Raw genomic sequence first — 14,803 nt, forward strand, 5'->3', positions numbered from 1 at the left:
ACTGTGGCTTGGTCAGATGAGTCCCGTTTCCAGTTGGTAAGACAATATTGTAATGTTCGAGCGCGGCGCAGACCCAACGAAGCCATAGACCCAAGTTTTCAACAGGGCACTGTGCAAGCTGGTGGTCGGCTCTGTAATGGCGTGGGCCGTGTTTGGATGGAATTGACTGGGTCCTCTGGTCCAACTGAACCAATCATGAACTGAAAACAGTAATGTTCGGCTTTTTGGAGACCTTCTTCAGCCGTTCGTGGACTTCATTTTTCCAAACAACGATGTCATTTCATAGATAACAATGTGCCGTGTCACCGGGCCAAAGTAGTTCGTAATTGGTTTGTTGAATATTCTGAACCATTCGGGGGAATGATTTTGCCACCCATCGAACATATATGGGACATAATCGGGATGTCAGTTCGTGCACAAAATCCTGCACCGGCAATAGCTTCGCACGGATGGTTATAGAGCATGGGTCAATATTTCTGGGGGGGGGGGGGGGGGGGGGGGGCTTCTAAGGACTTGAGTCCACGACACATCGATTTTCTGCACTGCGCAGGGCGAAAGGAGGTCCGACGTGGTATTAGGAAGTATCGCATGACTTTTGTCCCCTCATTATATGATTTAACTCCAATGAGCGGCCGAGGAGAGGCTTCAGTAACTACGCGGCTACCGGTAACAGACAGTCGGTCTTTTGTTGTCAAATACGGAAGGGGTAATGTGACCGTTGGCTTGGATAATAGCACTCCCCTAAAGAAGGCAGCTGTCGTAATATAGCAAACTGGAACTATTGAGAAATACGTTAAAATTAAAACAATAATTCACAATTTCGACATACAACAAAATCAATCACATCTGAGTAATCACGACATAGAGTTTCATGTATTGGGTATCACAAGAATTGCTGACGTTATATCGTAGCCGTATAAAAACGTTGAAATTAATAACAGTTGAATATTTATTTTATATGGACATAAAAAATATAAATTAATAGCGGTGGACACTAGCTATAATCACTAAAAGCCACACCTCTGTTTGTATTTTATTTATTGATTTATCACTCGTCTTATATCTTTTTAGTTGTGTAAATGTGCACGGATCATCATAGTCTCGACACTTGCGTGGAACGTGACATACCTTATACATTTCCCGTGATAATTAAGCATCATATGTATAACTAATTATGTGACTGCTAGTTCATATAATGAAATACGAAACTGGACTATATAAAAAAGACTCTTATTACCTGAAAGTAGCTATTTAAATGTAACTTTTCGTCCTACCATCCAACAGAACACAAAAAGACGCTTCTACTGAGCAGGCTGCCTTTAATTCTTTTTTCATATTTTAACAACAATTTCTTCGTCATTTATTATAGGCACATGAGCGTAAATTTCATGTTTTATTGTATTGTATTGTGCATAAACTGCTTCACTCAGGACAATCTGCATAAACTGCTTCACTTAGTCTGCGTATAGTCTGATGGGGGACCAGAAGAGAAAGACTTTTTGTTTGACTAATATGTTGTAATTTTAACTACAATAAATTATAATAGTGACCTGTTTTCTATATTTTGATACATATGTTGTAATTGTAACTTGTATGCATTTTAAATGGTGGTCCATTTCCTACATTTGTTGTCCATAAAAAGGCTATATTGAATAGGCTACCTTTATTTTTACCGTGTTTTAATAATTTCATCATCATTTATTGTAAGTGCATGTGGACAAATTTCCTGCTTTATTAAATTCTGCATAAACTGTTAGGCTTAGGAGAATGTGTATGGTCTGAAGGAGGGCTGTAAGAGAATGACCTTTTGTTGGATGTATATGTTATAACTGTAACATGTCTGTATTATAAATGCTGGCCCATTTTCTATATTTTGTGAGTGTTGTTAATTCTAACAGGGAAACTAAAGGCTTATAAGTGCAAGAACAGAAAGAAAGCCGATAGTCTGCATGCCGACTTGCTGCGCTGTCCAGTGCAGCTATATGCGCTTACCGGTGTGCATAGAGAACGGTGCTTAGCCTGATAGTCAAGGTGCAGAAGTGCGATTATGGATAGAACATCACATGCACTCCATTGGTTCTGTACTCTTTCCAACACGGTTTTACAGAAATAACTCATCAAAAAAAAAAAGATTTTTTGTTAATATAGCTTTATATGTCAACTTCATGGTGAAATGTCCATCATCACGCTAACAGTCATACTTAATGTGATATTCTCATTTAAGTAAGACGGGGCGCGAAATTCGAGAAAGTTTGCAATAAAATATATGGGCCGCTATGATTTTGCGTTTGGTGAATATTACATCGTATGTTACTGATAAGGGAATTTCACTAAGTCTGCAATCTCGAGAAAATAGTATTTATGTAGCGTGTTCACTCAGAAGCGCACGCACACGAGAATGAAATATTCATAACATACCTCAGATCTTCTAAATCGTTCGAGATATCGAAACGAGAATTTGGTAAATAATAGCACACAATGAGAGGAGTATTTTTCCATATGCCTAACATAAGAAACTTTCTTACCTACGTTGATATAATCGAAGCTACAGGTTTTATTTAATTTTTTTTCAATCCAGTTCTGCAAATTTTTTTAAAAAATTCCTTGACTGCTACTGAAAAGAGAGTTTTCTAGTATGAAAATAAACGTTTAAGTTCTTATCTTACGTTTCAGCAAGCTGACATAATGAGGTTTTCCTCTGGACGCTTATTGCTTTTATATTTTGTTTCCTGTAACAATAGCTATCGCAAGGTGAGTTTGTGCAGTTCATACTGTTTTGGCAGAATAGCAAAATTAGGCCTGTCAACAAGAGAAATGTTGCTGTTCCTTATAACCGATGACGCCTCTTCAAATGAGAAATGTTTAACGGCTCACACAAAAATAAATTGGGAATATAGGTGGAATCCTGTAACCCACCATATTTTTTATAGTGAACGCCTAGAATGGAAAACAACCATATTTTTAATAGTGAACGACTGGAATGGAAACTTACCAAACGATTTTCTCACTGTTTTTCATCTAAGAAATATGAAAATAATTCGCAGCAAATAGTGTAGAATATTTCTGTTCCAATCCACATTCAGTGTGAAGTGGTGAACTTCCACAACACAATTATCTTTCAATGTGTTAAAGATAGATTATATATATTTACAATCTATTTTAACCTTAATGAGTAGTATTAAGCGTTTTTTCAAGCGGTTCATAAAGTAATACAGTGCATCTTTAATAATGAACACCTGTAACATAAAACATATATATATATATATATATATATATATATATATATATGTGTGTGTGTGTGTGTGTGTGTGTGTGTGTGTGTGTGTGTGTGTGTGTGTGTGTGTGTTTGTGTGACAGGCGAAACTCAGACAATACAGTATACAGTACAGTTGTACTACCTGAAGCCCTTTATGCATCAGAAATGACCACAATCGTGGCATTAGGCATCACAGAGACGGAAAAGATAGAACGTAATATCCTTAGAAAATTTTTTGGAGCAGTACACAGAGATGGTATATGCATGAAGAGACCAACCAAAGAACGATATGAATATATAGACAGACTCACAGACATAATCAGAAAACGTTGGATAACATTCTTTGGGCACATACACAGAATGAACAACACCAGACTCACAAAGAGGATTTTCGATGTGGTCAACAGCTCAATCAAAATAATCAACTGGTTTCATGAAATAGAAGAAGACTTAAAACAAGCAGGAGTCAATAAAGAAATGATAGACGAAAGAGACAAATTCAGAAACAAGATTATGAATACGAAATTTGAAGTAAAAGAAAGGAAGAGACCGGGGAAAGTATGGACAGAGGTTTTGGGAAGAGAAAAATAAGAAGAAAACATTAAAAAGGCGAAAATTGAATAATCATGTAATATTCAAATTCAATCACTGTCTTAAGGGACAAGCACCATTCATATATATGTAAAGCATAGGAAACCATTGGACGTATTGGACGGTAGCAAGTTCGATCCTTCCTACCATCCAGTGTCCAATTTTTGTGTCGCTCTCTAGCTCGGTTTGAGAAAACCTAATGAAGAACACGCTTGGCATCTCAGTCTCTGGCAGGCTAGTTCAATTTGCACGTGGAGCGACTTTACTGGCTAACTTCGGTGCTAATGAAATCGGAAACAGCGCAATGTATGGAATTAGTATTTAGCTCTGCAACACCCTTACAGAATTTTTTCTGACCGTCCTGTATGGACACAGGGTTGTTCGTTAGTACGTCTTGTGCATAAAATCTATAAGACATGATAGAAAATGGCACACGGTGGATACAGTATCTCTCCAAGTTTTTAACTCAAATTACAGGTGCTGAATATGAGCACCGTTTGCGACACGGCAGACGTCAATACGATCGGAAGGGCAACTCCTTGCAATTCGGTTATGTTTGGTGTGATACCCGTAGCAGACGCCTCGTCTACATCTTGTGCTCTCTTTGTCAAACTATTACGAATCAAACGCCGGACAGATGTTCTGTATGTGGCGCATTGTCAGAATAGAGTATACGTTCTACGTTTTCTCCAGAGACAGCTCTGCTGGGATACGATCAACAGGTCTATCACAGTGTGCGAGTGAAACGGCACAGTACTGGAAGCGTACATCAAAGTTGAAACACGCCAAATAATACGATTTCTACGGGCAAAACGTCTAATTGCTTGCAGATTCACAGTAAAAATCAGCGATATATGAACTAAATGCAGTGTAGCGTCTAGTCATGCAGAAATGGTGCTAACAATTTGACCAAGGCCGCACAGACGTGGGTGATGATATCGGGAAGGAAAGCCGACAATATCTTGGCAGGTGAGGAAAATATTCGAAAAAATCGCAGAGTGGCTATCGTGGACATTGCTGAGGGGACTAGCATCTCGAGAGGCCATGCTCATTCCATTGCCCCATGTCGTTTGCAGTATCGGAAATAGTCCACAAGCTTGGTTCAGCGATCACTGTTGCATGTACTTGAAGGTGCAATGTCTACCGTGTCTCTGGACTTAAGTTGTCAGCCCCCGTTAGCTGAGTGGTCAGTGTGGCGGAATGCCACGCCAAGGAGAACGGGTTCGATTCCCAGCTGGGGCAGGAAATTTTCTCCTCTCAGGAGCTGAGTGTTGTGTTGTCCTCATCATCATTTCATCCCCACCTCCGACGTGCACGTCGCCCAACGTGGCGTCGAATACAATAAATACTTGCCCTCGGTGGCCGAACTTCCACCAATGGGGGACTCCCGGCCCACAATGCAGTACGCTCATTTCCATTGGACTTAAGTCAGGGTTACCACATGGACGGAAATAACTTCATAAGGCACGTCACAATGGTTGCTGTGATATACGACCATCATTTTACTTCTGCGCCAAACAGACTGTCTATGAAATGGAGACACATCTTCTCACTTCCGCGGAATAAACGCAAAGTTGCGCCATGAGCAGGGAGTGTCAGGGCCACATTTTTCGTCGTCTGTGAAGGAGATGTATAGACAGAGTTTATACCAAAAGGCATAACCATTAAAGCAGATACGTAATGTGCAAAACTGACATCACTGCGCCACGCTATAAAATACAAGAGGCGTGGAAAACCAAGCAAAAGCTTTTTTTCTTCATGACAATGCAACACTATACACTGAAGCGGCATGGAGAACTGCATCAAACCAATCTTTGGACTGAAGACCACAACAGCATATAACACTGCAACTGCATTTACGTAGCTTATGTAATCAAATATCAAATTTGGTTTATTATGTACTATGCCCCAACAGCACAACTAGTCCTGTCACGGAAAAGCCACGTATAACACTACCGTCCGCTACTGCTATACCATAACCTTAAAGTTGGAAGCAGATCGTGAAATAAAACTATCTTGTTAAAGCAATTATGGTACAAAGCAACAGAGCAGTGTTACCCTCTGAAAGGAATTTTGTTATGTTGACCGTGTTGTACCTAACGGAGGTGGCTTATCGGAAATCAAAGTCAGAATTACGTAAATATTCGAACCGTAACAAACTATATTTTTGCCTAGCTATACTGTTTAAAGACTAAGGAAATCGGTCGCCAGCCTAATTAGGCAAGAGAAAGATTAACGTTCTCGTTTAAGAAAGTAGGTATGCGTAACTTTAACGGACAAACACAGCCTAGACTTGGCCACACGCGAGTGCAATGAACTCTGACACCTGCATATGTTAACGTTAAGGCTGGAACAAACAGCTAGAGCAGCACAAACTATTTGCAAAAATATAACAGATAACTAAACACACTATTACTTTCAGGGATTATTCGAACTGAATGGTCTTTATGACGTTACTATTAATATTCGCTGCAGAATCATTAATTGGACATAGGTTCAGTATTATTGTTCAACTATTTTCCTAGCTGACATAAAATTATAAATGTAGTTCACTGCAAAATTATGAACTGATCACAGGGTAAGTCTCTCTCAACTAAATACTTTTCTATTAAGAATGAAGGTTATATGGAATTCATCAAAAGGTTACTTCTCACTGTCTTTTGAATAAAGAAATTAATGTTTTCATAGATAGTGGTCTTCCCATTACTTGTCACCTAGCATGAACACAATAGACAAACTTCGGATCCTGTTATACTATTAATATGCACTTCCAATACACAATAGAGACAAACACTTAGCAAACGAGTATATAACCTTCCATAAATGCAATTCACGACTTTTACTACAGTGAGACACAATGTTCACAAATTTGCAAGATACTGACTCACCTTCTGCGATTTGCAACAGGCAGCAATGTGATCATTTACTAAGCAAAACTTTATAAGCCTCAGTCTTAAGAACTTTTAATTTTGAAGTTGGCAACAACACTTTAATAAGCAGTTTTAATAGGAAAATTATTTTCAGTGAGCATCATTTGCTTTAACTCATTCTCTTGCCACGTTAACTTTAACTTTCATTTTACTATGTTCAAGAGGCATTAATTAGCAAAACACTGGTCTTTAATATTCTTTCAGTAGGGACACTCGGTAATCACTTTAGTTCAAACGGAGAGGAAACTGAGAGGTGTTATGATGAGGAAAAAATTAAGGTAGATACATAAATTCCGTTATAAGTTACCTTATATTTGAGCACACTAAATCGCCCAATAAGCTGATCCTTCACTGTACATTATTATAGCACTCCTTTACAGTAATTGCGCAATGTGGTGGCAACTGCATGTTGGTAGGCGGATTTGCAGACAGCATAGCTGGACTCTGGCTCTTCTTGGTGGCGATGATGAATACCAATTCCAGAATCGTTCCAGCTATTTATCCATTCATCCGAGGCATAATAAAGTAACGGAAAAAGCCTCTCTCGGAACCAGCACAAAATGCAACATTTACATGGCAGTGCACAGTTTGGTAGCTCGTCCCCGACTGACTCTTGTTCCACCTTTTCTACCTAGGCCAACCACAATTTGCGCGCGCTACACAGTTCCGTTCCCGAGGGGAACCACTACACCTTTTATATACTAAAGAACTAAGAACCCTAAGTGAGGATCAGCAATTTACATAACAGCAAACAAACATTTTCAATAAAACAGAACATTTGCATATATTGGTAGTTCTATACCAAATTATTTAAACAAATTCCAAATATATACAGTAAGTTTTTGTCTCCCTCCAATTGCGGCAAAGAATTTAAATGACAGATACACTACTTTGCATAGAATCAAATCATGACATCAAAGTTTGTACAAAGAAAGGAGTATACAATTTTGTGTTATCGATTCAATCAAACATATTTACAGAAGCTCAACGATGTAACATTAAAGGAAACAAAAACAAAATAAATCGGTAGAGCACTAGAGTTATGGTGTTACAAGCACAACAGTGACGTGACAATAGTCACGGGACACTTCCAAATATGGTGTCGGAACTCCTTTTTCCCGGCGTAGTACAGCAGCTCCACGTGCCGTAGACTCAACAAGTTGATGGAAGTCCCTTGCAGAAATATTGAGCCATACTGTCTCTACAGTAATTGCGAAAGTATTGCCAGTGTAGCATTTTGTGCAAGAACTGACCTCTCGATTATGTCTCATAAACACTTGATTGGATTCATGTCGGGCCATCTACGAGGCCAAATCAGTCCAGCCGAACTGTCCAAGATGTTCATCAAACCAATCGCGAACTATTGTGGCCCGGTTAAACAGCGCACTGTCATCCGTAAAAGTACCTTCGTTGTCTGGGAACATGAAGTCCATTAATGGCTGAAAATCGTCTCCAAATAGCCGAACATAACCACTTACAGTCAATGATCGGCTCAGTTGGACCAGAGGACTCAGCCCGTTCCATGTAAACACAGCCCACACCATTATGGAGCCACCACCAGCTTGCATAGCGCCTTATTGACAACTTCGGTCCGTGGCTTCGTGGAGTCTGTGGCACACTCTAACCCTACGATTTGTTCTTACCAAATGAAATAGGGACTCATCCGACCAGGCCACTGTTTTCCAGTCGTCTAGGGTTCAACCGACACGGTCACAAGCCGAAAAGAGGTGCTATAGGAGATGTCGTGCTACTAGCAAAGGTACTCGCGTCGATCGTCTGCTGCCATAACGCACTAACGCCAAATTTCGCCAGACTGTCCTAACGAATAGGTTCGTCGTACGTCCCACACTGATTTCCGTTGTTATTCCACGCAGTGTTGCTTGTCTGTAGCCGCTGGTCTCGGTCGTCCGTGGTGAAACGCAATGCCCGAAATTTGGTATTCTCCACACACTCTTGATACTTTGGATCCCGGTCTATTGAATTCCCTAACGATTTCCGAAACTGGGTGTCCCATGCGTCTAGACCCAGCTACCATTCCGCGTTCACAGTCTGTTAATTTCCGTCGTGCTGCAATAATCACGTCGGACACATTTCCACATGAACCACCTGAGTACAAATGACAGCTTCAGCAATGCACCCTTTCACAGCTCGTGTATGCGATATTATCACTATCTTTATAAATGCATAATCCTATTCCACTAATTTTGCCACACCAGTGTATATGTATTGTCACCTCAGTGTCATATATTTGTGTCACCTGGAAGTGAAGTGAGCACGTTCTATAGAAGTTACATGGTATGCAACAGTAGTGTGTAACTTATTTTTTGAAGTCGCCTTGTATACGTATTAGTAGAGATTCAGTTAAGTTTAGTAAAACAAAAATAAAAACATTGCTCTTCCACTTAATCTGCCCCCTAGCACCTATCTAAATAATAGTTAAGTTAAAATGGTTCAAATGGCTCTGAGCACTATGGGACTTAACATCTATGGTCATCAGTCCCCTAGAACTCAGAACTACTTAAACCTAACTAACCTAAGGACATCACACAACACCCAGTCATCACGAGGCAGAGAAAATCCCTGACCCCGCCGGGAATCGAACCCGGGAACGCGGGCGTGGGAAGCGAGAACGCTACCGCACGACCACGAGCTGCGGATAGTCAAGTTAAAGACAGTTTAATATTAATATTAATCACTTTCTTAATGTACTTCATATTCATTTAGGAATCAACAAGTTTTGCATCCAACACAGTACACGTAGCATACGCATCCAAGAAAATAAAAACGACAGTCGGTAAAACCACAGTGAACTCACAAAGGTAGTGACACCCCATCCGCTCACGTTGCACGGCGTATTCGTCGTAGGAGTACTGCTCGAGAGTCCGATGGGCTGCACGTTACGACCCCAGGTTAGTTTCTTCTTAGTCTGCAAATCCATCACATAATTCAATCACTAACTAGAAAACCAGAGTAGAAAAACAAGATTTCTCACTTGTTGCCATTCTACACTGCAGATAAATTAAAATGCATTAGTAAACACAAGCATAGTGACGGAACAAATCATGACACCAAAAAATAATTAATGTAGGATAATAAAATTTCTGGAATACATTTGTCTATGTAACGTACATAAATGATTAACATTGCAATGTCGCAAGTTAATGTAAGCGGGAGATAAGCTATTGCAAACGTGAACGGCCAGAATGTTGAATGCAAGCATACAAACGTGGCAGCATTGTGTTGTACAAGTGCCGGATGTCAGTTTGTGCGATAGAGTTCCGTGACTATTGACTTGGTCGACTAATGCAGGGACGGTTAATCCTGTTTGTGGATGACGCTGGAGTTGTCGTCCGATGATGTCCCATATGTGCTCGACTGGATACAGATCTGGTGATCCAGCAGGTCAGGGCAACATGTTGACGCTTGCAGAGCATGTTGGGTTACAACAGCGGTATGTGGGCAAGAGTCACCCTGTTGGAAAACAGCAATGGAATGCTGTTCATAAAAAGCAGAACAACGCGGAATCATCAGACTGACGTACAGTTTTTCAGTCAGTGTGCGTTGAATAACCACGAGAGAGCAACTGCTGTCATACGAAATCGCATCCCAGACCATAACTCCAGGTGTAGGTGCAGGTTGGTTGCAGGCCCTCAACGTGATACCTTCTAACCAAAACATGACCATCACTGGCACCAGCTTTCATCACAAAACACAACAGACCTCCACTCTGTCCTCCAATGAGCTCTCGCTTCACGCAACTTGTAATTAGGCTGTTTAGGTTTTTACACTCCTGGAAATGGAAAAAAGAACACATTGACACCGGTGTGTCAGACCCACCATACTTGCTCCGGACACTGCGAGAGGGCTGTACAAGCAATGATCACACGCACGGCACAGCGGACACACCAGGAACCGCGGTGTTGGCCGTCGAATGGCGCTAGCTGCGCAGCATTTGTGCACCGCCGCCGTCAGTGGCAGCCAGTTTGCCGTGGCATACGGAGCTCCATCGCAGTCTTTAACACTGGTAGCATGCCGCGACAGCGTGGACGTGAACCGTATGTGCAGTTGACGGACTTTGAGCGAGGGCGTATAGTGGGCATGCGGGAGGCCGGGTGGACGTACCGCCGAATTGCTCAACACGTGGGGCGTGAGGTCTCCACAGTACATCGATGTTGTCGCCAGTGGTCGGCGGAAGGTACACGTGCCCGTCGACCTGGGACCGGACCGCAGCGACGCACGGATGCACGCCAAGACCGTAGGATCCTACGCAGTGCCGTAGGGGACCGCACCGCCACTTCCCAGCAAATTAGGGACACTGTTGCTCCTGGGGTATCGGCGAGGACCATTCGCAACCGTCTCCATGAAGCTGGGCTACGGTCCCGCACACCGTTAGGCCGTCTTCCGCTCACGCCCCAACATCGTGCAGCCCGCCTCCAGTGGTGTCGCGACAGGCGTGAATGGAGGGACGAATGGAGACGTGTCGTCTTCAGCGATGAGAGTCGCTTCTGCCTTGGTGCCAATGATGGTCGTATGCGTGTTTGGCGCCGTGCAGGTGAGCGCCACAATCAGGACTGCATACGACCGAGGCACACAGGGCCAACACCCGGCATCATGGTGTGGGGAGCGATCTCCTACACTGGCCGTACACCACTGGTGATCGTCGAGGGGACACTGAATAGTGCACGGTACATCCAAACCGTCATCGAACCCATCGTTCTACCATTCCTAGACCGGCAAGGGAACTTGCTGTTCCAACAGGACAATGCACGTCCGCATGTATCCCGTGCCACCCAACGTGCTCTAGAAGGTGTAAGTCAACTACCCTGGCCAGCAATATCTCCGGATATGTCCCCCATTGAGCATGTTTGGGACTGGATGAAGCGTCGTCTCACGCGGTCTGCACGTCCAGCACGAACGCTGGTCCAACTGAGGCGCCAGGTGGAAATGGCATGGCAAGCCGTTCCACAGGACTACATCCAGCATCTCTACGATCGTCTCCATGGGAGAATAGCAGCCTGCATTGCTGCGAAAGGTGGATATACACTGTACTAGTGCCGACATTGTGCATGCTCTGTTGCCTGTGTCTATGTGCCTGTGGTTCTGTCAGTGTGATCATGTGATGTATCTGACCCCAGGAATGTGTCAATAAAGTTTCCCCTTCCTGGGACAATGAATTCACGGTGTTCTTATTTCAATTTCCAGGAGTGTATGTTGGTGACGCCACGTAGCGCTCTGTATTAAAAATGTGCAGTCTGTGGCTGGTTGGGCTCATTGTAGGAAGTTTTTCACGAGTAGCGTTGGGCAGTTGGAGGTGAGTCGCCAGCAGTGGTGGATGTGGGGAGAGAGATGCCAGAGATCTGAGATGTTAATATGAGCGGACGATCTGGACGTGTGTCTGTCAGAAAAGGGAAATTCGTTAAACTGGATGTCATGAATTTATATAGGGTGGTCCATTGATAGTGATCGGGTCAAATATCTCACGAAATAAGCATCAAACGAAAAAACTACAAAGAACGAAACTCATCTAGCTTGAAGGGGGAAACCACATAGCGCTATGGTTGGCCCGCTAGATGGCGCTGCCATAGGTCAAACGGATATCAGCTGCGTCTTTTTTTTTAAAATAGGAACCCCCATTTTTATTACATATTCGTGTAGTACGTAAAGAAATATGAATGATTAGTTGGACCACTTTTTTCGCTTTGTGATAGATGGCGCTGCAATAACCACAAACGTAAAAGTACATGGTATCACGTAACATTCCGCCAGTGCGGACGGTATTTGCTTCGTGATACATTACCCGTGTTAAAACGGACCGTTTACCAAATGCGGAAAAGGTCGATATCGTGTAGATGTATGGCTATTATGATCAAAATGCTCAACGGGCGTGTGCTATGTATGCTGCTCGGTATCCTGGATGACATCATCCCAGTGTCCGGACCGTTCGCCGGACAGTTACGTTATTTCAGAAAACAGGAAGTGTTCTGCCACATGCGAAACGTCAGCCACGACCTGCAACAAATGATGACGCCCAAGTAGGTGTTTTAGCTGCTGTCGCGGCTAATGCGCACATCATTAGTAGACAAATTGCGCGAGAATCGGGACTCTCAAAAACATCGGTGTTGAGAATGCTATATCAACATCGATTGCACCCGTACCATGTTTCTGTGCACCAAGAATTGCATGGCGACGACTTTGAAAGCCGTGTACAGTTCTGCCACTGGGCACAAGAGAAATTACGGGACGATGACAGAATTTTTGCACGCGTTCTATCTAGCGACGAAGCGTCATTCACCAACAGCGGTAACGTAAACCGGCATAAATGCGCTACTGGGCAACGGAAAATCCACGATGGCTGCGACAAGTGGAACATCAGCGAACTTGGCGGGTTAATGTATGGTGCGGCATTATGGGAGGAAGGATAATTGGCCCCCATTTTATCGATGGCAGTCTAAATGGTGCAATGTATGCTGATTTCCTACGTAATGTTCTACCGATATTACTACAAGATGTTTAACAGCATGACAGAATGGCGATGTACTTCCAACGTAATGGATGTCCGGCACATAGCTCGCGTGCGGTTGAAGCGGTATTGAATAGCATATTTCATGATAGGTGGATTGGTCGTCGAAGCACCATACCATGGCCCGCACGTTCTAACGTCCCCGGATTTCTATCTGTGGGGAAAGTTGAAGGATATTTGCTATCGTGATCCACCGACAACGCCTGACAACATGCGTCAGCGCTTTGTCAATGCATGTGCGAACATTACGGAAGGCGAACAACTCGCTGTTGAGAGGAATGTCGTTACACGTATTGCCAAATGCATTGAGGTTGACGGACATAATTTTGAGCATTTATTGCATTAATGTGGTATTTACAGGTAATGACGCTGTAACAGCATGCGTTCTCAGAAACGATAAGTTCACAAAGGTACATATATCACACTGGAACAACCGAAATAAAATGTTCAAACGTACCTACGTTCTGTATTTTAATTTAAAAAGCCTACCTGTTGCCAACTGTTCGTCTAAAATTGTGAGCCATATGTTTGTGACTATTACAGCGCCATCTATCACAAACCGAAAAAAATGGTCCAACTAAAACATCCATATTTCTTTACGTACTACAAGAATAAGCAATAAAAAATGGGGGTTACTATTTAAAAAACGCAGTTGATATCCGTTTGACCTATGGCAGCGCCTTCTAGCGGGCAACCATATATATATATATATATATATATATATATATATATATATATATATATATATCATGAAATAAGCGTCAAACGAAAATACTATAAAGAACGAAACTTGTCTAGCTTGAAGGGGGACACCAGATAGCGCTATGGTTGGCCCGCTAGGTCGCGCTGCCATAGGTCAAACGGATATCAACTGCGTTTTTTTTAAATAGTAAACCCCATTTTTTATTACAAATTCGTGTAGTACGTAAAGAAATATGGATGTACGTAAAGAAATATGGATGTTTTACTTGGACCACTTTTTTCGATTTGTGATAGATGGCTCTGTAATAGTCACAAACATATGGTTCACAATTTTAGAAGAACATTTGGTAACAGGTAGGTTTCTTTAAATTAAAATACAGAACGTAGGTACGTTTATATATATATATATATATATATATATATATATATATATATATATATATATATATAAAATAACTTTTGAACATATTTAAGGTAAATACATTGTTTTTTCTCTATCAAAATAGGGCATAGGTTATTGTTAGTTAGGGTTATTCTTTCGTAGGGGTTATTGAAAGTCAGATTGCGTTGCGCTAAAATATTGTGTGTCCGTTTAAAAATGTTGAGAATAAGTAAGGAGAAAACAGTCTCAGTACGTTCAGTTTCACTCTGGAGTTTGAAAATCAAGTAACGTAGGAGTTTTACTTGCACAGTCATTCTCTACATTGGAAGGGGACGTTTCAAACTGAAGTCGCAGATGGCGGTGATTTGGGGTCAGTGGATTTATGTGACTGCCTTGAAATTTGATTCCAAGTGTAGAAACAT

General features: G+C 42.0%; 1 protein-coding gene across 1 annotated transcript in view; it reads right to left on the reverse strand.

Moving 5' to 3' along the window:
- The window catches only part of LOC124606014 (chymotrypsin-1-like), a 149,179-nt gene that overhangs the window by 19,253 nt on the left and 115,123 nt on the right, over positions 1–14,803 (reverse strand). The window contains exon 5 of the mRNA XM_047137977.1: positions 9,593–9,703. Within this exon, the coding sequence (XP_046993933.1) occupies positions 9,593–9,703 (111 nt within the window). The remainder of the gene's footprint in view (positions 1–9,592; positions 9,704–14,803) is intronic.

This window comes from Schistocerca americana, chromosome 3 (assembly GCF_021461395.2).
Source record: "Schistocerca americana isolate TAMUIC-IGC-003095 chromosome 3, iqSchAmer2.1, whole genome shotgun sequence".
Classification (NCBI taxonomy): Eukaryota; Metazoa; Arthropoda; class Insecta; order Orthoptera; family Acrididae; genus Schistocerca; species Schistocerca americana.